We start from the raw sequence: 27,405 nt of genomic DNA on the forward strand, positions 1-27,405 counted from the left end.
TACATAAAGGACATAAACTGTATTTTGCCAGATTTGTGATCTGAGGATAAAAAGAATAGTCAATTCTTTACATGTATAATACTCCTACATATGGATAATGAAGTCACGAGAACAGCCAGGGATTTATATCAGGAGATAACAAGTCACTTGAGACTCATTAGTGCTTAAAGTCATTGCAGAGAAAAACAGTGCTGTGCTAGCTTGGGGAACAATGTATACTATATATATATGGATGGCTTTGCAGTATAAGCCTAGCTGAGACTTGTCAGTGCCTCTCACCTGGTTTACATGGATTATATTTAACAATATTTGTGGCACTGAAAGAATGCACTAAAGGACAGGAGATAGTAGGGTTGGTTTTACACCATCACTTATTGCAGCTATAGGAAACCCTCAATCACTTTCATTTATCAATACAGTGTCATGGTGCTCTACTGGCTGGTAGACTGAGGGTTAAATTACCATGGCTTTGCATTGGGAAGATTTGCTGGCGAAACCCGGGGGCTACTGCTGATGACAGGAGTGGGCTTTTCTCTCTTTAATAAATAAAGCCCAGAGTTTTCTATGCAATGGTGTAAGCTCAGCGGCGTATAGAAAATAATGTAGAATCTTACATTTTATACACTAAAATATAAAATAATACACATGGGACACAAACATTCAAAAGCTGAAAGCTCAAAAGTAATGTCCAAAACAACAGTGGAGAGGATGCTTAGACTCTAATAATAATGAAAAGTAATAGACATTACTATTGAACTTTCAGTTCGAAGATGTTTGTGTCCCAAGTGTATTATTTGACATTTTACGTGCATCATTTTACAATCTGGACCAGCGGCAGCTTCATAGGTGGGGCTGCAGCGAAGTCCATGATTTAAAAATGGGCGAACCGCACACGGAACAATATTGTTAACGATCCGATACATAGGAGCGACCAAACGGCAATATCGTTCGGTGTGTATTCACGATATTGTGCATTGCGTGCACCCGTGGGGTCGTCAGTCGCTTCGCTTGATCTTTCTGCATGTTCAAAAGATCAGGTGAAGCGACTGACGATCCCATGTAGAATGCAGCATGGCATGTACCTCCCCCCGTCGTACCCGGCACTATGCACTTGCTGCATGCAGGGTCCCGTCGCCAGCGATGTCATGCCGGTACAAATTGTATAGTGTGTACCCAGCATAAGGTACTAAGCCGATGTGTGTACCCAGTGATGCTGACTTGCCGATGTGTGTACCCAGCGATGCGACGTCCGATTGCACAATATATCGGGCAGTCGGTAAACACTGCACGATGCGGTGACCGACCGCCGGATATGTCAGGCACCGGCTCCATCCACTATGCCGGCGTCACCATCCGGGTTGCTCCATCGGCCCTACATGCAGGTTGGTGGAGCGACCACGATGGACAACCCACGGGAGCAGGCATGGTCGCACACAGTGGGTACACCCTGGCCAATGTGGACGATATGTCGGCTTGATCCACGGGATCGGACGACATATCGTTTAGTGTGTACCGAGCCTCAGAGACATGATTTCAGATTACAGTAAGGTCAGTAAGCAGTGTAGACAAGCAGAGGTATCGTGAGGGGTGGAGTGGCCTCGGGAGTGCAGTGGAGGCGTAACCACACCAACCCGCAATGCTGTGACCACACCTTATATAAGTACTAGATGAGGGGGTGTAGCCACGCCCACTCCTGTGACCAGGTCCCCCAGCACCCAGGCCTGTTCACTGATGGAAGAACCAGTAGAATACTTGGTTGTACTGGAAGATATATTAGTATCAGAAAAAGGTCCCTATATGGGTCACTGGTAAGAGCTCACATTGAGGTCATATATAACACAACTCAGTCACGTCTTCACTTGCAAATAAATGGGCGTAACTGGGGGCAATGGGGGTGTTCGCATGTATGCTAAGTTTAGTGATGAGGGAATGTAATTGCAGGCTATGCAGATGGGTGCGTATGCGTAGTTATGCCTGGTTTACTGATAGTAATAACGATTTTAGATCTAAGTATACGGTTAAGGTCAGTTCGGTCGCATAGATGCCTACTGCTCGTTGTGCAGGCAAATATCCGCGTTTAGTTCCATGTACACGATTGAAGTGTATAGAAATTTGTGGAATAGTGTCTTAAAAATAAGAGGATTTTCAGAATAAGGGGACACAACCAATAAAAAAAACCTCCTCCCATTGTAAAACCACATACATTGCAGCTGGATAATAGAGGTACTACAACAACCACAGTCACGTGGCACATGATGTAGTGAGTGATGAGCCCTTCTGAGCTCTATCTGCTCTGTGTACTATAAAAATCTCTCCCTGCCTCTCTCCCTTGTTCTTTCACATGACATATTGATATTGGCAGACATACTTTTTATCCCTCCAGAGAGATTTTGAAAAGGAGACAAACATTTTCAGAGGGCAACAAAGGATATTGAAGGTCAAAAGCAGGCTTAATTACTTAGCTTGCTCTTTAAGAAAAAAAACCTATGTGGAATTGCTGCTTTAAATACATGCTATGTGCAAAATATCATTATAACCATCAACATTTGTTTCAGACACGCATGTAAATGTCTGCAAGCTGTGTAAACCTAATTCCGAAAAATGTGTCACTCTTAAGATTCCCGCAACATATGTCGCAGCAGCATTAACAGGCTATTTTCTAAACTTCTCTGTCTTAACTTTAAATAAATGCTCGCAGAGATATGGATGTAACTCACAGTAATATCCTCTTAATACTGAACCAAACAAGCTGTGTTTTTAAAAAGAACATTTAACAGCTGTTTCCCACATTGAGAAGGACTGTAAATCAGACAAAATTGTTTATATCCATCATTGTCTCCCATTAATTAATTGTTTATGTACATTAGGGTTTTCTGAAAGATGCATTAGAACTGGAATGCCATTCGCAAAGCAGACATTTTGTTTTTAGCTCTTCCAGGATTCATTGGTGGGCTATAACAGAGGATGGGGCTGCTTGATATGAAAGCGGAGAAATACAATAGGTACTGTATATGATTCCGGCAATATAATCTTCAACGTTTACTTGCTGCAAAGGGCTGAAAAAAGGCCCCCATACATCTGTGCGGATCGTCGTGATGTAGCGATCCTGTAACCCTGCATCGCAGGATCGCTGAAATCCAACATGGTGGATTTCACAGATATGCCGATCACTATCAAAAAACGAGCGTGATTGGCAGATCGGTGAAACTTAACATTTAGAATATCACCGATCCTGCGACGGATATTGGAACATCGATGGCTGCCAGTTGGCATTTCCGACCGGCGAATCAGCGTTTTCGATCTAATCGCTACATCACGACGATCTGTCGCAGATGTATGGGGGCCTTAAGCCAGAGCAAAAATTAAACCAAAAAGTTGTTTGTGTGCGGCCCCTTTAAGATGTTACTTGTTTCCATTTTACATGTTAATGTGGTAATGAGGTTGTGTGCTGGCAGCCTAACATATTTTGGGGCATGTTTTTTCTATGTTCATATTACTGTGTTCTGCCATTATACTCTCTCCTGCCTGCTGGAAATCCTCACTCCCTCCCAGTTTAGTTGTTTTGTTACGTTTTACAGTCAGGTCCATAAATATTGGGACATTGACATAATTTTCATATTTTGGCCTCTATTCACCACCACAATGGCTTTGAAATGAAACAAACAAGATGTGCTTTAACTGCAGACTTTCAGATTTAATGTGAGGGTAATTACATCCAAATCAGGTGAACGGTGTAGGAATTACAACGGTTACTATATGTGCCTCCCACTTTTTAAGGGGCCAAAAGTAATAGGACAAACGAAACAATCCTAAATCTAACTTTCACTCTTTAATACTTTGTTGCAAATCCTTTGCAGGCAATTACAGCCTGAAGTCTGGAACGCATAGACATCACCAGACGCTGGGTTTCATCCCTGGTGATGCTCTGCCAGGCCTCTACTGCAAATGTCTTCAGTTCCTGCTTGTTCTTGGGACATTTTCCCTTCAGTTTTGTCCTCATCAAGTGAAATGCATGCTCAATCGGATTCAGGTCAAGGGATTGACTTGGCCATTGCATAACATTCCACTTTTTAGCCTTAAAAAACTCTTTGGTTGCTTTTGCAGTATGCTTCGGGTCATTGTCCATCTGCACTGTGAAGCGCCGTCCAATGAGTTCTGAAGTATTTGACTGAATATGAGCATATAATATTGCCCGAAACACTTCGGAATTCATTCTGCTGCTTTTGTCAGCAGTCACATTATCAATAAATACAAGGGAACCAGTTCCATTGGCAGCCATACATGCCCACACCATGACACTACCACCACCATGCTTCACTGATGAGGTGGTATGTTTTGGATCATGAGCCGTTCCTTTCCTTCTCTTCTCTTCCCATCACTCTGGTACAAGTTGATCTTTGTCTCATCTGTCCTTAGGATGTTGTTCCAGAACTGTAATGGCTTTTTTAGATGTTGTTTGGCAAACTCTAATCTGGTCTTCCTGTTTTTGTGGCTCACCAATGGTTTGCATCTTGTGGTGAACCCACTATATTCACTCTTGTGAAGTATTCTCTTCATTGTTGACTTTGACACTTTATACACCTACCTCCTGGAGAGTGTTCTTGATTTGGCCAACTGTCGTGAAGGGGTTTTTCTTCACCAGAGAAATAATTCTTTTGTCATCCACCACAGTTGTTTTCCATGGTCTTCCGGGTCTTTTGGTGTTGCTGAGCTCTCCGGTGCGTTCTTTCTTTTTAAGAATGTTCCAAACAGTTTATTTGGCCACATCTAATGTTTTTGCTATATCTCTGATGGGTTTGTTTTGATTTTTCAGCCTAATGATGGCTTGCTTCACTGATAGTAACAGCTCTTTGGATCTCATATTGAGAGTCGACAGCAACTGATTCCAAATGCAAATGTCACACCTAGAATCAACTCCAGACCTTTTACCTGCTTAATTGATAATGAAATAACGAGGGAATAGCCCACACCTGTCCATGAAATAGCTTTTGAGTTGATAGTCCCATTACTTTTGGCCCTTTAAAAAGTGGGAGGCACATATAGAAACCATTGTAATTCCTACACCGTTCGCCTCAAATTAAATCTGAAATTCTGCAGTTAAAGCACATCTTGTTTGTTTAATTTCAAAGCCATTGTGGTGGTGAATAGAGGCCTTCATTACCTGCAAGGGGGCCGCATTCGATCTCATCTGGTCGGACGTGCAGCACAGTCGACCCGACGACACCACATGCGACTGAGGGCGCGCGCATATTGGCCGTACACACTGAGCGATGCGGCCAATATGTTGTTCCGATTCGGCCGGAAACAACCTATCGTGCTGACATCGTCTTAGTGTGTACCCAGCTTAAGTTGGGTGCGTTCTCCTCAACCAATAATATAGGGTTATGTCCTGACAAGGCATTGGAGACCGTCCGTCCAGGTGTGTCTTAAGCTGGGTCAGTGGCGTCACTACGTGGGTGCGGGCCACACCTAGGTGTCATCAACAGAGGGGTGACACCAATATACCTTCTCTTTCTCTGTGACAGGAGCCGGGTGCTGCAGTGTGACATTCTCCTGCAGCGTTCGGCTCCTGTCACAGAGGAGGAACCGACAGTGCAGGCACTATTCTCTGGGGTCAGCCCAGCATCTCCGGCAATGCTGGGCATGCCCCCGGACTGATGCGATAAGGATTTCCTGTGAGGCCACGTCCCTTTTATGTTAGGTCACGCCCCCTTTTAGGACACACACAGCTCTTCCGCGTGGGGGGGATATTAAGTGCGCACTGGGTGTCACCAGACCCGGTGACACCTCTGATCTGGGTACACACCTATGCAAATATCGTACCAATCACCCGATATTGGCTGAACGGCCCGATAATTGCATAGGTGTGTATGCAGCAGCTTTAGCCGATAAAGGCTCCTGCGACGGTCGGATCAGCAGGCCGCATCTTATGAGCTGCTTTAAAATTTAGATGCCCGACCTCCAAGTCCCATAGAAGAAAGTACACACTAAGCTAAACATAGCGCAGTGTGTACCAGGTGCACCTATCACATAGTGCCTGATTCCGATCGCAATGGAGATATTCACGCAAATGGCTGATGTTTTTCAACTGTGCAAGCGTCTAAGTAGCTAAAAAGTCACACAGTAACAATTGAGGTGCAAGGTCGCAGAAATGTATTTAAAAAGTGTAAGCGTTCCTAGACAGAGGGCTATTCAGACACACGGAGTTGCACTGTATTTATGGGCGTGTTATGGGAGCGTTATGGGAGCGTCGTGGGCGTGTCGCATAACTGGGTACAGACGCTTGATCGCTCGCATTGGAGGCCATATTACGCTGGTGATTCTGCACCTAGCATAGGGTCTGGTGTACGCTACCACTGGTTCGACCCATGGTAGCGTCTAAAGACACATTGCACCAATCAGAATTGTAGATGTCTCAGTCCTTGCATAGTCACACGGACACTTGAGTATCAGGGAGAGGGTTTTACTACCATTAGCATAAAGTCGCATAGGCAACTTCGGCATAAGACACTAAAGTGGTCACAGTATCAGCCCCACTGACACTCTCAGCGCCAAAAATACCAGCGAGCTGCACACTTTCCGCAGTCCATTAAGCTGCTATCGATTACTTGTTACTGATTAGTATGTTGTGCTACCATTTTCATAGTACAGCACTTAGGGGGTCATTCAGACCCGCTCGCGAGCGCAGGACGCTCGCAAGCGGGTCGATGTTGCCCCACTGCAAGGGAGCTCCGTCGTGCGCATGCGCGAGACCCGGATAGTAACGGGCTCTCGGTCGCTCCGGGTCTCGCACCAAAGGGGGCGTGCTGTCGATGTTGATTGACAGCACGCCCCCTTTGGTGGGCGTGCCGGGGTGTGACTGCCAGACGGAGGCGTTCCCATGGGAATGCCTACCGTCTGAAGCTGGCCCCACTGACATCAGTAGTGATGTCAGTGGGAGTGATTTTGGCTCTGATAGAGCCAAAATCACTCCAGGGCTTGCGGCAGCGAGACCCTACCGCAGGGTCTCCGTCGCAAGCCTGATGGTCGCGATGGTCTTGACCATCGCGACCATCATCATGGATGCTCGCATAAGCTGTGGGTGGTCACACTCAGCTATGCGAGCGTCCAGGAGGACGCTCCATTTTCATGGAGGAGGGCCCTGATTCAGAGCGAGCGCTCTGGTCAGAGCGTTCGGCTCTGAATCAAGCCCTTAATTCCATACTACAATGATTCAGGTGCTTTGATTTAAAAAAAAAATCATAGAATGTATGCATACAGAACATTTACAGATGTTTTACTACTTTAATCTATAACGTGACTTAGCTGTGATTTTACTTACTGACAAGAACAGTGCCAAGAGACAGCTAGATGTGTTTATGTGTGTGCCCATGTGTATGATATATATGCTGTATATTAATCCCTGGTACACTGCTAATAACTAGCACAGCTCGTGTTATTTTTAGTTCTTTATGCTGCTGAATGTGTTACATTTCTGCACTTCTTTACTACTGTTTTTTAATGTGACAAAATCAAGAAAAGCAGTGACAGGATACTGGATAAATGTTAGCACATTCTCTCTGCTGTGAGTTAAACAGACTGTATTTGCAGAACTCTGACATTTTGCTTGATAACGCAATATTACATAAAGAAATTATAGAAGTTATCCATCTTCAAATGAAATCTATGTTTATTTAATAAAAGCCCCAAATCATTGCCCCAATATTTATTTTTTGCTGTAACAGAAATGTATTAATCATTATAACATCAGTATAACATGCTTATTTTATGAACTTGGGACTCCATTTAGATTCATACATGAAACGTAATGTTTAGGTCAGCACAGTGATAGGTACCATCATAGGGAGAGTCACTGTGATGTGATCAGGTCGGCACACAAGGCAACATCACTAGTTAGAGACACTGTGAGCTGGTCAGGTTGGCACAGTGGACAACATTGTTAATGAGAGGCATTGGTCAGGTCGACTCAGTGGGTTGCATAACTAGTGAGTTGCATTGTGGCCTGGTCAGGGCGGCAGAGTGGGGAGCATCACTAGTGAGAGGCACTATGATGGGTCAGGTTGGCTCAGTAGGTAGCATAACTAGTAAGTGGAATTGTGACCTGGTTAGGGCAGCAGAATGGGGAGCATCGTCAGTGAGAAGCACTGTGATGTGGTCAGGTCGGCTCAGTGGGTAGCATAACTAGTAAATGGCATTGTTACTTGGTCAGGACAGCAGAATGGGGAGCATCACTAGTGAAAGGCACTGTGATGTGGTCAGGTCGGCACAGTAAACCACATCATTAGTGAGAAGAACTGTAACCTGTTCAAGTTGGCTCAGTGGGGAGCATCACTAGTGAGAGGCACTATGACGTGGTCAGGTCGACCCAGTAGGTAATATCACTAGTGAGAAGAACTGTGACCTGGTTGGCAGAGTGGGGAGCATCACTAGTGAGAGTCAGTATGAAGTGGTCAGGTTGGCCCAGTGGGCAAGATCACTAGTGAGTGGCACTGTTAAGTGGTATATGACACTGTTGTCATGCTAGTAGAGACCATCAATGGTGCAGCAGCTGTCATGGACATATTCGATAACAGCAGAAGTCACAACAAGATCTTCTCGAAGAGAAATACAGCTCGGACATCATCAAAAAGGCTCTACGAAGGTGCTACAAGTATACAGTAGTAGGTAAATACTTGAATATGGTTTTAGAAGCTATCAAAAAGAGTTATGAAAAAGTAGATAACCCCTCAAAGTGTTTCTAATTGAGCCACGGTGTCGTGATTGGCTGCAATTTCATAAAAGTTTCATTCAACAACATATCCACGAAGTCAAGGTAACACTTTATATCAGTGGAATAATAATGCTGAATGTGAGGTGTGGCTTACTAAGCCAAACACCCCTCGCACACGGTCTACTCATATACTTCCAATAGCTGCTATCAATTATTGAAGATGTGTTTATTTCTCACTGCGGGGAAAAGGGGGTATAGGGGGATAGACCGATGCATCCTGGGAGCTGAAAGCTTTAACTGAGTGGTGCCCAGTCCTCAACCACCACCTACACCCCAAGATCTCCCTATGGAGCCCTACGGACCCTGAAGAAGAAAAAACAATATTGTATAAAATCAACATTTCTCCAACAGGGTGTGTAACAGTGGTATCTACAGTAGGTGCTCTTGGAACTAGTAATGGGCTATGAAATGACAGGAGCAAGATTTTTACAGTCACCTAAAGATAATATTTTTTTTGTTCTTGTTCTTAATTCTGCTTTCTTTTTGCTTATAATAAAGCTAAACCTAATAGTATACAATTTTTGCATGTTTTGTTGACTTTAAAGTAGTTTAGTTATTCTGTGTTGTCAGAAGGCAAGATTATAAATGTCCTCCATTGCTCTTACCGTCCAGGAAACTTGTATAGCAGTGGGTGAAAGGACCAGAGGATTATGCAGCCGAATAATCACATCTCCCAGCTCCTTCTGCACTTGGCGATGATCTACTCCTTGCACAGTGGGACTTATGTCTGATAGAGAAAATATTACAGCAGTTATAAAATAGAGCAACGTATTACTGAATAGCTCATCATTGGCTGATTCAACAGTGGAATTATCGGAATGAACATACTTTTTAATTGGAAACAAAACATGGATACAGATCAATTTGAGCCAATCGAACCATCAATAAAGACACACAAAGGCTACAGGTGTATTGAATCCTTCTAGGCAAGAAAAACTGGTTAAGCTGTTTAAAATACTCTTTGAAGGAAAGAAAAATGTCTTCACACTGTCAAAGCTGTCATCTGCTTGGTTTCCTGCCGCTGGTGGCATGAGAGGCAAGCTTGCATGGCAGACAGTATATATGAAGTGATTGCTTACCACTGGCATATGCTGTGTACGTGTGTTGTGTAAACATTTACTGTAGGTGAAATGTGTGAAGGGCTTGTGACTTTAAAGTCAAGTCAGTTTAAGGGGCATACACATGAGACGATAGCTTTGAACTATATGAACGATAACGATATCATTCAACGATATATCGTTCACATCATTCCGTGTGTATGCAATGAACGACCAACGATGCGCGCTCCCGCTGGACGATCATGATATCTTTGGTCGTCCGTACATGCAGGCCAATTTGGACAATATCGTCAAGAATTGCCTGTTCAGAGATGTGGCAGGATGACTTCACTGAAAGATATCTATCAGTGTGTACGCCCAATATCGTTTGTCCTGCACTACAGAAAGTTGAAGGGAAATCTTTCACCGATAACGTTCAAACAGCACATCGTCCCGTGTGTATGTGGTTTAACCTTCTACATTGGGTCCAGCCCCACCAGAGAGACTTGATCAGTCATGCTTATGTGCCGATGTTAGCCGCATGTGCACAACGTAAGCAAGGAAGTGATTAACTACTTACCCCCTTTGTCTGCAGCGTAAGGCCGGTGGCAAAAGGAAGCTATATATCACAGTGGAGGAGGTTATTGCGAGCGAGCTCGCAGAGCAGACCAGGCATGTTAGATAGCGGTGGTAAAAATGTATATATCCCTGATATATACACTAATTGATAGTTCCTGCTGCCCACTAGATACCAATGATATATAAACTCCTTATTGCCTCATATATGAAGGATGTATTGTAATTCTCATGCCTTTAGATTCACTTAAAGAGACAGATCCTAGAACAATTCAATATAAACTACACCAATCTCCGTAAAGACATGTGCAGGCCCCCATCACACGCTAATGACCTTTATGCTTGTTACAAGTTGAAAGGGGAGATGTATCGTATTTTTTTTTTTAAATGTGGAGAAATTGCCGATAGCAACCAATCAGCTTCTACTGTACCTAACATTTTATAGAATGTACAGTACTTGATAATTGCTACCTCAAAGCTGATTGGTTGTTATGGGCAACCTCTCCACTTGCCACCCTCTCCACTCTTTAGAAAGCTTGATACATTTCTCCCAAAATCTCAATATTCTGTACTGTAGAACTAACAGTACAAACCATCACACTGGGTGACCAGGCAAAGCAATATGTTGAGTGCATGAGCTAATGTGAGCATACATACTGTATACTGTAGGCGTAATTTTCTCTAGACGACTGTGATCATGGAATATTCCATGTGATATGTGGGTGGGATCAGCTTCTTGAGTGCATAGAAACATAGAACATTGATGATGGCAGAAAAAGACCATTTGGTCCATCCAATCTGCCTATATGTCTATTTTATGTAATATAGGGCCATATTCAATTAGAGGCGAAAAGCCGTAATCGGCAAAAAAGTTTCCCCTTCGGCCGCTTTTCGCCTGTTCGGAACTTATCTCCAAATTCAATTCCTGGCGGAATTCACCTAACTGGAAACTCAATGCAATGTAATAGGCGAAAAAGTTTCTCCAATGAATAGCAGGTGAAAAGATGTGCAAAATCTTTATTTTGGGGTGCAAATGTGGGGAAACGACCCAGAACCCTTGGGACAGCCCCCCAAATTACAAATCTGGAAAATTAAATAAAAAAAAACCTAAGAACACCTCAAAAAAGTATTTTCATTTTTGGGGTAAAAAATGGGGGGACAAGTATAAAAACTAGCGAAGTAGACTTCTTGGTGGTCTGCAAGGATGGGTCAGGTGATTTTAGGATTGCAGGTGCTTGCCACTGGTGTGTTTTTGAAGTTTTTTGAAAGCTCACTTTAGAGGCATAAAAATATGTATATACAGATGTGGAGATCTTTGATATTGATCGGAGAACACGCCTCTATATTTTGATTTGTGAGGCCACCATTTTTTTGCATTGATTTTTTTGCATCAATCAATTTTTTTGCATCGATTTTTTTCGGATCATTTACGTCAGGTGCCTGCACAATATGTGCATACAGGGATGAATGAAGGGAAATTAAACATATATATAATCCCTTTTTTGCAAATATACCCTGATAGAAGGAAATGATCAGCTCTGATTAATTAACAGCGGCAGCTTCAGAATGTTTATTTATGTATGAATCTTCTTATAAAACAGTATTAACTATGATAATGTTTAAAATACTAATGCTTATAATTTCGCTTTGGTAACCTATGTTTTTCTTTTGTAACATTTATCATTCATAACCAACTCTATAGATTCTGTGACCAGATGAGATTTCGTAATTGTTACTGATTTATACCAGAACGATGACACATGCATACATAATATCATCGGCAATCTATGTGAAGTGTATATTTGTTTATGTGCGTGATTATTAATATTGTTAGTGTATACATTTTTATTTTCATCCTAATTAAAAGTTAAGTTTTATATATTTTTCTTTTGGGAGTACCTGAACACCCATACACAGTAGCTACTGCAGACCTATTATTCTCTTATTACGTATATTATTTAACTATACTGTGACTATTTAAGCGTGCCCCCTACCAGGAGTCCTTTGTGATCCTTTTCCTCTCTTGGATACTTTTTCAAGTTAACTATATCGGACTCTGGGGTGCACTACTAGTAGGCTAATACTGTTTCCCTTTTGAATACAGATACATAGGGATTTCTAGTTTAATACACCGTAATTATCTATACTATACTACTAGTTTTTTAGTCACAATTTGTTATATTGGAAATATTTTTGCATTGTTGTACCTGTGCGGCCACGGACTTTTTTCCTTGTTAAGACATAAAAATATGCTAGCACCCATTTTCAAGTATCCCAAATTTGACTGGACTACTTTTTTTCACCCAAAAATACAGCTTTATGCCATTCTTCATCACTTTTACAAAGACACTAATAAGAAGCGATTAAGTACCCCAAACACTTTTATTAGGGCTATTAGTACATATCTACATTGATTCCCTATGTTACTGCATCTTTTTTCGGAATACAGACTGATTTCCCCACTTCTGACAGTACTTTCCATCTGTTGCGCGTTCGCCGCTCTCCGTTTTCGCGTGTTTAGGAATTGAACAGAACGAAAAGCGTGGACGCGCGCGAAAAGTTTTTGCCTCTGAAACAGGCGAAGGAGTCGGAAAGTCGGACAGGCTAAACTTGTCCGACTTTTCGCCTCTAATTGAATACGGCCCATAGTTGTACACATAGGGTAAAAGCAAAATAAGCCTCTGCTTCTATCAAAGTCCTAAACATTTTGCAGGGTTAACCAAACATTGTTGGTGTCTTAACAAAAGTCCCCAAATTGATAATTCCGGCTTATTTAAGATATTCTGTGTGTGCTACCATTGCTAATTTGTGCATATCTTCATTATATTCTTACGCTAACATTGAACACACCTGCAGTCCCTCTAGCAGACACTTGTACCAGTGAAGGGTCTCTCATAAGTTCACATCATGTAATTAGCAAAAAAAAAGGTTGACTCATTACCTGATTCTTGTCTGTATTAGCAGACAACTGTAACTTGAATAAATGCATTAATAAACTAATATGGAGAATAGTATAAATGAGTCAGACACTTGTCAGCTAAATATCATTTTACCTCTCTGCTCCATAAAAAAAATATTCAATCACAAATATACAATAATTATATACAGTCATGTAATAAAGGCCCAGTTTGGTAGGCTGATGTAAACAGTCCATAACTATAGAGTCCATTATGCTTATGCTCTCAGGACATTACTCTCAGGGTCAGGGGAAGCAGAGATTTGGACTGCCAAATATTTATTTCTTAAGAAATGAGGTACAGCGAGAACAGGCCATGTTTTCAGGGATAATGGGACAGCTGTGCGAGACGTAAACACGGACGATAGACATGTGCTCCGAACGAAATATCTTGAAGTTTTGTTTCAAGGCAAACACTTGACAGGATGCAGAATGTGGCCTGAGCACTTATGCTATAAGATAATGCTTGTACAGCACTACGGAATATGGGGTGACCTATAAATAAATGATGACGATAATTCTCATTCTCTTGCTAATAACTGATTATTAAAGTATATGTATTTCTCTATAAAATGAGTTTAGGTTTTACAAAGAAGTGGCCAGTAAGGCGAACAGATCTGAATCTGTGGGCGGAAAAAAGTCTATATTAGACAACTAGTGGTCCCATTAGGGCGTAACTTCAGGCTTTAACCAGGGCTGTCACTAGGACAGTGTGTGACTGGAAGCCACCCAGAGAACTGCTCTGAAGGGGGAGCAAAGAATTAATATCGTCAGTTAATTTTGTTACAATTAATACCGGCCAATGTTGAGATTGCATGGGGGGGGCTATATTATTCCAAATATACTGTCTTTAAATGAGTTTAAGAACAGGCTTCTCGGTCAGCCTGAAACTGTTGATAACAGAGAAGAATAGAATGTACCTGGCAGCACAGCAAATGTAAATAGAGTCAAAACATTTGAAAATCTGTATAGGAAGGGCTGGTGGCTAGCAGGACATGCTGAGTCTTGTAGTTATACAACAAGTAAAGAGACAAAGATGCCACAAGGAAACACAATTACTGTACAGTATCTTCCTCTGACAGTGCAGTAAGATAGTGTCTCACAGTTAGAGTGCCATGTGCTGTATATTGGCTAGTGTGTGTTTTGCATTTAATTTTAACAAAAAACTCAACATCAACTTCTGCCTGTAACCAAAGTAACCTTAATCCAGCTGGACACAAATTGTATCTTAAAGGCAATGATGAAAAAAGAAAATGGGATTTGAAAACTGTTCAATCTATATCTCATACCCGCATGAAATACATTCAATCAATGGTCACGGTGAAAGATTTAATGGGTGCATCCATTGTCCACTGATTTGCCAATGCTCTCCTCCTTACTGTATATTCCCTCTAGTATCATTAGCTTCCGAGCTTCTCGTTCCAGCAAATGAAGTTCTTTTTACTTAATAGTTTGAAAGCGAGTGATCATTCAATTGTCCCCATGGAGACTACGCATATATTCAGGGTCTAAGATATCTATCTCATTATCTATCTATCTATCCATCCCATATCTATCTATCTATCTATCTATCTATCTATCTATCTATCTATCTATCTATCTATCTATCTATCCATCTATCTCATATCTATCTATCTATCTATCTATCTATCTATCTCATATCTATCTATCTCATATCTATCTATCTATCTATCTATCTATCTATCTATCTATCTATCTATCTATCTAATATCTATCTCTTATCCGTCTATCTAATATCTATCTCATATCCGTCTATCTAATATCTCTATCTATCTATCTATCTATCTATCTCATATCTATCAATCTATCTCTCATATCTATCTATCTCTCCCTTATCTATCTATCTCATATCTATCTATTTATCTATATATCTATCTATCCCATATCTATCTATCTATCTATCTAATATCTATCTATCTATCTATCTATCCAATATCTATCTATCTATCTATCTATCTATCTATCTATCTATCTATCTATCTACTGTATCTATGTATCTCATATCTATCTATCTATCTATCTATCTATCTATCTCATATCTATCTATTGTATAGCTATCTGTCTCATATCTATCTATCTATCTATCTATCTATCTATCCACAGTATCTATCTATCTATCCACAGTATCTATCTCATATCTATCTATCTATCTATCTATCTATCTATCTATCTATCTATCTATCTATCTATCTATCTATCTATCTATCTATCTCATATATATCTATCTATTGTATAGCTATCTATCTCATATCTATCTATCTATCTATCTATCTATCTATCTATCTATCTCTGCATGTCATAATGTTTTGCATACATCACGCTCCCTCTTTTGGAAATAACTAAAATGTTATGTTATGTACAGTAACAGTGTTATCTCTGTGTAGCTGCACATGAGATAGGAGATAATGTGATTCAGCTGATTCTCTATTTCCGTGCACTAAGTCACATTACCTTGTGTTCGCACTGGATCTGACACTGGGCTTGGATCACTGAGGCCTTCAGCATTGATAGCTCTCACCATGAAAAGATATATTGTGTTTGGTCGAAGCCCTTTCACGGTAAACAGCGTGGTCTTCACATGATTTGCTACCGTCTGCCAACTATTGCTGACAGATTGGCTGCAGAAAATAGAAATATTGTGTTAAAACTTTTCATTATTCAGAGGAAATTCTACACAAGCGATGTGAGACTGCATGATGTATATGTTGTGTACTAAGACAGTCTGTGGAGATCAGTAATCGGGGGAGGGCTGGCAACTAGGGACCAGGAACTTGATTTTTATATATGAGAGCTATAGATTTCAGGTCCGTCCTGGCCTCTATGGACTGGTCATATTAATATTTGCTAAATAAATATAGAAATAATTGCCAATTTTTAATTAATGTTTTATTAAAATATGCATTGTATATGGAAAGTGTTTTATTATACACTAGGAGTAGGCAGCCTGTGGTATTCCGGTTGCTGTAGAACTACACATTGCAGCATGCCTTGTCACAGTTTTAGCACACCTTAACGGGATGTAGTCATGTGACCGGCGGCCGGTCACAATCCCGACATCGGAATGCCGGCTAGGGATTTATGATAGGCGTCGAAATACCGATGCCTATCATAATCCCGATGCCGGAACGGCGAGGACGTCATCCTGAAGGAAGGTAAGTCCGGGGTGCCCGTAGCGTTAGCCGCAGGGGGGATGGTTAAGATTAGGGAGTCTAGCAGGGTTAGGGTTAGGTTTGGGGGGAGTTTAGGGGTAGGCACCTCTAGGGGGGAGGGTTAGGGTTAGACACCCCCAGGGAGAGGTTGGGGCTAGGCACCCCCCCGGTAGGGTTAGGTTTAGGGGGCGGTAAGGGGGGTTAGGGTTAGGTACCCCGGGGGTAGGTTAGGGTTAGGCACTAGAGGGGGAGGTTAGGGTTAGGCACCTAGAACTTAGTTGCCCCAGGGCACCAACAAGCCTTAATCCAGCTCTGCATGTCATACATTATCCACACAGGTAACAAAATATATATATATATATATATATATATATTACATATATATCACAAAAGCATAGAATATACATACTGTGGCTTTAATTGGAAAACCCTCTAAAATTAGTTAGGCACAACTTTGAAAATTAGACATGAAAGAAACTTTGAGAAGCAAAGTAAAATCATTTTCTATGCTATGTACACACATTATGGATCATTGCGAAGTCTCGATCTACTGTTGATTCATGTAATGTCTAATAAATGCAAGCAGTCATGCGTGTGTTTTACACTTGTGTTAACAGTATGTGTGTCTCAGAATAAGCATCTGTCAGAATGTCACCGAGATGTTCAGTGGTTATGGAAGTATTAAATAACCATTACCATAACAGGACTAAGATTGATTACTAAGGTACAGTATAACCCTGAATATGTAACAGGAATAAGGATTATTTTTGCCTGACAAATTATAACTTTGCACACTTGACAGAATTTCTGGACAACTGTCATTATGGCACATTTAGGGAGGACCGTTGCAGACATCTAAATCAACACATTACTGCGCTATCTGCCTGGTCCTTCAGTGTCACCTAGGGCATCTATTGCTTGGGTGACACACACGTAGGCAGCAGCTATTCCGCTAGATTGTAAGAAGTAGAAATATGGTGTGTCCAGACAGACTAATAGTCGGTAAATGCGACAGCTCCCTGAATTATGTTGGAGTATAACAACAGCTACAGGCTAAACATTACTTGAGAAGCTATACTGGGGGGTACAGTAGGTGGCGATATATCTTAAGTTGTCAATGCGTGGTTTCTCTTTGTTACTGTATGATCAGTTTTTCTCTTCTAGAATCTTCTTGTTAATCCTCCATATTATGAAGTTTACAAGTGTATCCCCCAATCTTTCCTGCGTGTTTCATGTTAGAACAAAAAAGCATGTTCTGCAGCAAGTAAATCACATTTGTACTGCTCTGGGCCTTTACAGATTTCCTCTCTTCCATGCATCAAGGTTTCTGCAATCATATATGTATGGCAATAGAGAAGGAAGAGAAAGCTTTGGGCTGTCCAGATCACCAGACCAAAGGCTACTGACCAAACTGTCTTCGCTGCACATGGCTTATCTATAATCCACTGTCAATGGTTGGATATTATGTGTTATAAACTAGTCCACTGAAGGTGACATTATAATATAGTGTTAGAATGGAAAGCATGCCTCCAGCTTTTATTTGTTGTCCACCATTGTCTGTAGTGATCGGTGGGTTTCCTGAATATAAATCCCACAAACAGGAAACATTCTGCAAACACTGTGTTTACGAAGCCTCTGTGCACTCAATACAGTCATGTATTTAGACGGGCAACCAAGACAACACTGACAATCTGTTGTCCGACGATATCAGACAGACTCTTGTGTTTTCTATACATTCCAAAGAAACATCCATAGGGTTATTGGAATTACCTGAAGGCCTCAATGATATAGGAAGTCACAGGTAGGACTCCAGGCGTGGCAGGCTGCCATGACAAAGTGACACTGTTCTTACTGACATCCGTAACTTGAGGTTTCAACGGTGACCCAGGCAAATCATTCTGGTCGTAGCTCTTACTGACAGGCGCTCCGCCGGATTCTGGTGATAAGCATATCGCTATCAGTGACTCATTACATTACTATGTAACCGCAGACTCCTGTGCTAAGATGTGTGAGATGCTTACCTGTTACTTCCAATACAGCGCTCCAAGTCGTCTCACCGCTTGAACTTGTAGCCACACAGCTATACGTACCAGAATCCGTAATCTACATAAAAGGATAATAGTTAATACAGAGCCACAGTCTTTTTCTGTTCTTCACAATCTTTAGTGTGGGAGAAAACCGGAGCACCCGGAGGAAACCCACAAAGGCACAGGGAGAGGTCTCAGATTTTTATGAACATGAAAAACAGACCCACTTCCTCTGCATTAACCATACATGACTATTTTATACAATGGATGCAAATGATTAATCTCACTGCGACAATGGCAGGTGGTACATCTCCTGCCACAGCTAAATGTAGGCGATAGTGATCAGACAGCACAACCTTTATAAACCACTAAATATTACAGTGATCTTGTTCATCATTTCAGCCAATTCAGGAGCATAATCAGGACAGGAGCGGGAGACGGCTGTGGATCACTGAGCTCCCACCTTTCTCTGGCGGCTTCTCCTCAGCTTACTCAGGATCTTGCCTATTCAAGCGCACAATTTAATCCAGCAGTACAATAAAAATGCATTAACCTTAGTGGTCAGAGCCTGCTACCAGCGGTGAGTCGGAGGCTAAATTGTTTACTCAAGGATTGCTGACATTCATATTTTTAATAAATTCCATTTTGTGCAGAGGAAGTTAATAATTAACTTATGGTCACAGACAGTGACAGACACACTTGTAAAGTATATTACTATTTGAATGAGCAGGAACTATCTGTGTACAGTACAGTACAGTACACACACGTACACACACACACACACACACACACACACACACACACACACACACACACACACACACACACACACACACACACACCTAAACATTTTCCAATAAGATAAAACTGTTATTATTAACCCCTAATAGCTTGGCATGTAAAATACTGTATCAAACACACATGCATTTATTTCTTACCTTAAGAGATTTAATCTGTAACGAGCCTTTATCCAAAATAGATAATCTTGTATCTCTCCCCATGAAATTAAATCCTTCTTTTAACCAGCTGATGACTGGCATGGGATCGCCCGTGGCCTTACATTTTAGCAACGCGGCACCATCAACCGCCAAAGTCTGGTTGGCTGGTCCTTGCAGGATTATTGGGGGTGGTCTGTCTGTTAATACTAAAAATGAGAAGCACGGTCATCCATCAAAATAATCGACACAGTAAAATATATTCATTGTAATGTATTTAATGTATGATCGGTATTATCTGATGATGTAGAGAATCCGCACAATGCAATGACATGCAAAAGACCAGGGGATAGATTTGCTAGGGCGGGTTTTTTTCAGAGCCGCCGGTCATCAAGCTTGTTTAGCGTTTATTCCTACTGCTGTTTACAAGTATTGGTCATCGGGGATCTGCGACTTATGACCAATCGCTCCTTAGTAATCTACCCCCAAATCTTATGCATTCAGTGCCGCTTAGCCTCACGCTATAAACGTAGACATTCATTTTCCGTTTGCAGAAAACTAATAATGGTGCTGATGGCGAGTTGCGGCACAATAAATATGGCATGTTTTCTCGCCATATTCACCAACATAGCTTTAATAAGAAAAATACATGTAATGTGGATTAGTGCTGGGTTTTTACATAATGCCCTCTATGTAAGTTTTATGAAACCATAAATTAGAAAACTGAAGCACGCTATTAGGTTTATGGTAAAATTCTGCACATTTACATATTTCTGGGTAACACTTGTCATTTATTTTAACTGCCTAAATGGCTATTCCATAATACATTAAATGAGATGGATCAATAAGAGATTAAAAGTCTCTTTTCACCAGAAGGAATTGTTGGCTTCAGAGTCGCTCTGTGTGTTAGGCCGTTATAGGTCTCTGTGACATTGATGCCAAAGGTTAAATGAACACTTAGAGGTTGCAGTGAGGTGTGAACCTCAATGCCGCCATCAAACCTGGGACCAGTCAGTCCTCATTTCAACAACATTCAATTGTTTTGCTGCACTGACACCTAAAATGTACTACTGACTTAAAATCTATTTTCTTCATCTAAGGTATAACGCAATGCACTGAGTATCACATTAGTGCTCACTGTCTCTGATAAATGCCATTTACTGTAAATCAATGGTGTGTTAAAACAAGAATGCAATATGCTGCTCCAGAACTAATGCAGCACAGACAAAGCACTGCCATTTTATAGCAATAATCATCAAAAGTGTGAATTATGAAATGTTGTATAAAGGTGAACCTTTGACATTTTTGGAATATTCATCATAATATTCAAGGAAATGCTTCTATTCATTCTCTAGGAACTGGTGAGTATAAGCTCTAGAGTAATGTTGCCTTCTCGGTGATATCACGTGATTCTAGTGAAGTAATACTCTGCAATAGCAGTGATGTCACTGATTCCTAGTGAATGTAAGCTGCATTCTCTGCGATATCACTGGATCTTAGTGAATGTATAGGCTGCATTCTCAGTGATGTCACTGGTCCTTAGTGAATGTATAAGCTGCATTCTCAGTGATGTCGCTGGTCCTTAGTGAATGTATAAGCTGCATTCTCAGTGATGTCGCTGGTCCTTAGTGAATGTATAAGCTGCATTCTCAGTGATGTCCCTGGTCCTTAGTGAATGTATAAGCTGCATTCTCAGTGATGTTGCTGGTCCTTAGTGAATGTATAAGCTGCATTCTCAGTGATGTCACTGGTCCTTAGTGAATGTATAAGCTGCATTCTCAGTGATGTCGCTGATTCCTAGTGAATGTAGGCTGCATTCTCTGCGATATCACTGGATCTTAGTGAATGTAGGCTGCATTCTCTGCGATATCACTGGATCTTAGTGAATGTATAGGCTGCATTCTCAGTGATGTCACTGGTCCTTAGTGAATGTATAGGCTGCATTCTCAGTGATGTCACTGGTCCTTAGTGAATGTATAGGCTGCATTCTCAGTGATGTCACTGGTCCTTAGTGAATGTATAGGCTGCATTCTCAGTGATGTCACTGGTCCTTAGTGAATGTATAGGCTGCATTCTCAGTGATGTCCCTGGTCCTTAGTGAATGTATAGGCTGCATTCTCAGTGATGTCACTGGTCCTTAGTGAATGTATAAGCTGCTTTCTCAGTGATGTCACTGGCCCTTAGTGAAGTGATAGGTAACCTTTTCTGTGATGTCAATAGTTTTCTAGCTTAGAGAACTGATACATTTCATTCTCAGGGCACGATTCTATTCAACGCGATGTAAATAGCGCCGGAGTAAGCTCTCGGAGCTATTCAATACACCGCGCTGCCAAGTCCGACTAATGATTTCTTCTCTCATCCCTCCGGGGATGAGAGAAGAAATCCGACAAAAGTCCCGGCGCGAGGCTGTTTTCTGCCCTTCGCGCCTGGAAAACAGCCTCGCGCCAGGAAGTTAGGTCGGGGAATGCCCGTTATCGCGCCTAAACACCCTGTTTAAGGCGCGAGAACGAGCCTTCCCCGACCTAACATCGCAATGAATTGAATAGCTCCGGGAGCTATCTCCCGGCGCTATTTACATCGCGTAGAATTGAATCGTGCCCTTAGTCATTAGATCCTAGGCTGCAGTCTCCATGATGTCAGCGGTTTTAGTGAATTGATACGCTACATTCTCAGTGACGTCACTGGTTCCAAGTGAACTTATATTTGGCACTCTCAATTATGTCACTTGTTCCAAGCAAAATTATATAAAACATTGTCAGTGATGTCACTAGTTATTAGTAAAATGGGAAGCTTGTATTCTCAGTAATGTAACTGGATGCTATTAACTTTATAAACTTGCATTCTCAATTATGTCATTGGTCACTAAAAAAATGATTAGCTTGCATTGTCAGTGATGTCACTGGATACTAGTAAAATGATAAGCTTGTATGTTCAGTGGTCACTGGATATTAGTAAAATGATAAGCTTGCATTGTCAGTGATGTCACAGGATACTAGTAAAATAATAAGCTTGTATTGTCAGTGATGTCACTGGATACTAGTAAAATGATAAGCTTGTATGTACAGCGATATCACAGAATACTAGTAGAATGATAAACTTGCATTGTCAGTGATGTCACTGGATACTAGTAAAATGATAAGCTTGTATGTTCAGTGATGTCACTGGATATTAGCAAAATAATAAGCTTGTATTGTCAGTGATGTCACAGAATACTAGTAAAATGATAAGCTTGCATTGTCAGTGATGTCACTGGATACTAATAAAATGATAAGCTTGTATGTTCAGTGATGTCACTGGATATTAGTAAAATAATAAGCTTGTATTGTCAGTGATGTCATTGGATATTAGTAAAATGATAAGCATTCATTGTCAGTGATGTCACAGGATACTAGTAAAATAATAAGCTTGTATTGTCAGTGATGTCACTGAATACTAGTAAAATTATAAGCTTGCATTGTCAGTGATGTCACTGGATACTAGTAAAATGATAAGCTTGTATGTTCAGTGATGTCACTGGATATTAGTAAAATAATAAGCTTGTATTATCAGTGATGTCACTGGATATTAGTAATATGATAAGCATTCATTGTCAGTGATGTCACAGAATGCTAGTAAAATAATAAGCTTGTATTGTCAGTGATGTCACTGAATACTAGTAAAATTATAAGCTTGTATGTTCAGTGATGTCACAGGATACTAGTAAAATAATAAGCTTGTATTGTCAGTGATGTCACTGAATACTAGTAAAATGATAAGCTTGCATTGTCAGTGATGTCACTGGATACTAGTAAAATGATAAGCTTGTATGTTCAGTGATGTCACTGGATATTAGTAAAATAATAAGCTTGTATTATCAGTGATGTCACTGGATATTAGTAATATGATAAGCATTCATTGTCAGTGATGTCACAGAATGCTAGTAAAATAATAAGCTTGTATTGTCAGTGATGTCACTGAATACTAGTAAAATTATAAGCTTGTATGTTCAGTGATGTCACAGAATACTAGTAAAATGATAAGCTTGCATTGTCAGTGATGTCACAGAATACTAGTAAAATGATAAGCTTGTATGTTCAGCGATGTGACAGGATACTAGTAAAATTATAAGCTTTGACTCTCAGTGATGTCACAGAATACTAGTAAAATGATAAGCTTGCATTGTCAGTGATGTTACTGCTTACTAGTGAAGTGATTGAAATTGATAAGTTGTATTTTCAATTATGTTGCTGGACTAAAGTGGTATCTTTATAAAATATTACTGTTTGCTGGCTATTTTTCTATTTTATTATAAAGAGAAAAACAAGATGTGTGTATTAAAAAAAAACAATCTTGATTCTTGTTTTTTTAAATACATAATTCTATTATCCAATGCAGGCCGTGCAGTTACTGTACTTGAGCAGATCTGGGGTGTGATCAAATGTAACCCAATTTTCCAAGTGAGAATAAAGGTGGTCTCTGCTATGAACAGCATTGTCCTATTGAAAAAGGCTAAACAAACAAAGCAAATCCTGTCATAAATCCCTATAGCGTATGACATGCAAATGCTGGTGTCTTTGATGATTAACTTTGGGATGGACCTGGGCTGGGCTGAAAAACACATAGGTCAAATACAATTTTGGAATACTTCACAAGAGCAGACGCACTCCATACAGGCGTAGATTAATGCAGAGACAATATACAATTTCATTTGTTTGGGGTGTTGGATAATTTTACTTATAAACAGTAATTTAGCCCTGACCGGATATACAGTCAGACCTTTTTCTGCAGCTTAACAATGAACAGCTACAAAAAAAAGGCAAACAGAAAAATACAAACAAACAAAAAAAATGAAATAAAATGCATTATCTCTGAACTAAATACAGTATATTCATGCAAACATCACTGCAGGTAATTACAGTAAGTGTAATCTTTCTGCTTTTTGAGTAGTTTAAAAGTTAAAGGACGCATGAAAAAAAGTCATATAATTATTTTCCCCCTGACATTTACGATGTAATATGAAAATCACACAGCTCTTTAAACGGATATAACCTCTGCTGAATGCGAGTCGTTTTCTTTTTTGTACTGTTACAAATAGACTGCAGTCTCGTACTTTCAACACAAAGAATTTCTCATCACTGGTATCCTTGAACCCAGCTTGTTCTTAGCAGTAAATCTACAGCGTACCAGCAGGTGCAACTATTAACAGCTCAATGGTCTGGGAGCCAATGTTTGTCTCTTGTGTTTGTTCCAATCACAGCTCTTGCCCTGAGTCACCTCCGCGCCACCGACAGATATTGAAAAATATTGCCTTGCCATTAATTGAGAAAACCTTTTAATGTGTACGGTAATTTCAATTACGCAAAATGCATCATTTTGTCAGATGGAAAATAAAGATCGAGGCTAATTTCAGAAGCAATTAGAGGATCTACTGACAAACAGAAGCAATGTAATTCTCTTTCCGTATTGCATGATATCGTCTTTCTCTAACCTAGTTGGAGCGACTTGGAAATGTAGTCTAATTGTGAGACAATAGGAAATAAAAAAAAATAAAAAATAATGTAATACTTCTTATACTAACTGCAAAGAAATGTTTATCAAAAATTTAATTCAAATTACACATCATTATTCCGCTTAGTTACCCATGTAAATGGAAGCCAGCCTTGCGTTTTGTAGGTCCATTTGTATATGCTTATTTGTGTATATCTCACATTATTTTTCTTTGTATGTTCTTATCCTTATATATGTAAAGCCTTTTTCTGCACAAAACTTAATTAAATAAAGCTATGAGTTAAAATATTTGGTGTATTTTTTGGTGCCACTGGCCCACCTGGATTGTATCAATGGGACTATTCTTAGGGAAGACACATAACAATGAAACCCAGGTGTATTCCTCAGAGGCCTGGCATCTGTTATACACATGGTTACTTAGTGGATATCTCATGAAAGACAGCATACTGTACATTCCAACATCATCCCAAGGGTAAGCATGCAGACCCACCACTCCACAATCGCCAGCACTCCGAAATCGCCTCCCTCTCTTATAGACTAGGGTTGGCAATCGACCATCAATGACTTGCAACCACCAATGGTCTGATGGCAATGGTATCTAGTTTTACCATGTAGAGTGTACATCAGTGGCGGGGTCCCGATGGCTAATGCCAGCCGAGAGTTTGCTCATGTGCAGCCGTGGTATGTTTCCTCTGTATGCAGGGACATGACTGATTGCTTTTGCATGTAGTAAACAATTAATGGACAGCTTTGTTCTTAAACTGAAATTATGAATTAAGCAACTACCCTCCCCCCCCCCTCAACGAGGGTTGGTGCAATCTCTGCATGGCTTCCCTTCTCTCGCCAGTGCACTCTCTTGCCCGCACTATTTTCCTGGTGATTCCTGTATTGCGCATGTGCAGAGGTAAGTATCATGAATGGATGCAGGCTGTGCCCCTCCCTTCCCCATGTGCCCTGCACACCCTGCACCTGATTTATTATAACCACTGCCATGCTCCCAAATGCTCCTTTTTTGATTTGCTCCTAAATCTGAACAGGCCCAATGTGACTCTGACGGAAACGAATGCAATAAATGTCTAAGGAAAGGGTTTTGTTTGTTATGTGGTAATACAGTATACAGTGCTGTATCTGGGCTTTAATGCACCCTGTGCTAGCCCCGCCCCCTTTGAGAACGACTTAATGATGTCACGCAAAGGGGGTGGGGCCAGCCAGCACCCAGAAGCATGGAAGTACACTGAGCATCTAGAAGACGCTCCGGCAGCTGTATACATGGCAGGGTGTCTGCCTGTAGCGTTCAAAGGAGTGGGCGGCACTGCCGCAGTGTTACTGGCTGCAGGGTGCTGTTCCAGGGGACCCTGCTAGAAAGAAGCAAGGACCATGGAGCAGCGTCAATACCGCCCACAGAACCCTGCGCTCTCTTTGGCATCATTGGTCACTCACTGCAAGTTACGGCCCTGACATTATATAGCACCCCTACACGGAACGGTGCAAAAACATTTATAAAGGGTGTACATATACAGTATTCAGCAACAGCATACAATGATTTACCCCACACTGTTTCACAAGCATTTGTTTAGCATCACAGGGCTTTTTGCAAGTATCCAATGACATAATAAATAATAAGCTATCTTTTATATGAACTAGAATGGCAATGTTGGAACAGCACATTGACATTAATTATAGAAACAAGACCCCAAATGTTAAGGGACGCTACGCTGACACAGTTTAATCTGTTTTGTATATAATGTGCAGTCACCATATAATTTCCAGCAGTGATGGCAAGACTGGGCAAGTGGCACTTGATAAGCATTTGTTCTTCCTTTCAGGTCACGGAGGCTCACAGACTGACAGCAAGCATGCACACTCACCGTCAGTCACTTCCAGCTGGGCCTTTGCCAATATGCTCCCAGCAACTGTCAAGGCCTGGCAAATGTAGTAGCCGGCATCTGAACGCTGAATGTTGGCAATGGTTAAGTCTCCAGTTGGAGACACTGAATATCTGCTGTTGGGTTGCTGAGGCTGATTTGGGAAAAGCAGATTCTGTTGAGAATAATAAAGAAAAAAAACTGAGAAATATATATAAACATTATGAGACAATAAAAATCAACTTAATGTACAAAACTATAAACAAATATTTGCACAAAACTAATAATTTGTGAACCGTTTATCAGCAACTGCTGCACTGCAGTATAATGGTTTTCCTAAATGAAACATATGTTTATTTGGATGGAAGTCAATAGTATAGTTCTTGTTTCATTTTTAGAAAAAAAAAATAGTTTGTATCAAGAACACATTTTTATCTATCTATCCATAGGCGTCTTTATAATGGGTGCAAGGTGTGCGGGGCACGCGGGCCCCTGGGTCTAGGCGGGCCCACACCGCACACCCTGCACCCACAGGTAATCATACTTACCTCTTCGACAATTCCCAAAGTGCTGCTCCGCAGC

General features: G+C 40.9%; 1 protein-coding gene across 15 annotated transcripts in view; it reads right to left on the reverse strand.

Moving 5' to 3' along the window:
* ROBO2 (roundabout guidance receptor 2) overlaps nt 1-27,405 on the reverse strand; it is a 503,588-nt gene that overhangs the window by 94,467 nt on the left and 381,716 nt on the right. For all 15 annotated transcript variants that reach the window (XM_088442746.1, XM_088442748.1, XM_088442744.1 and 12 more), the window contains 6 exons: nt 26,827-26,998; nt 19,475-19,680; nt 18,531-18,612; nt 18,280-18,445; nt 15,812-15,978; nt 9,376-9,497 (listed from right to left, as the gene is read on the reverse strand). In XM_088442746.1, the coding sequence (XP_088298872.1) occupies nt 9,376-9,497; nt 15,812-15,978; nt 18,280-18,445; nt 18,531-18,612; nt 19,475-19,680; nt 26,827-26,998 (915 nt within the window). The remainder of the gene's footprint in view (nt 1-9,375; nt 9,498-15,811; nt 15,979-18,279; nt 18,446-18,530; nt 18,613-19,474; nt 19,681-26,826; nt 26,999-27,405) is intronic.

Source organism: Taudactylus pleione, unplaced genomic scaffold (genome assembly GCF_031769625.1).
Source record: "Taudactylus pleione unplaced genomic scaffold, aTauple2 ptg000316l, whole genome shotgun sequence".
Taxonomy (NCBI): domain Eukaryota; kingdom Metazoa; phylum Chordata; class Amphibia; order Anura; family Myobatrachidae; genus Taudactylus; species Taudactylus pleione.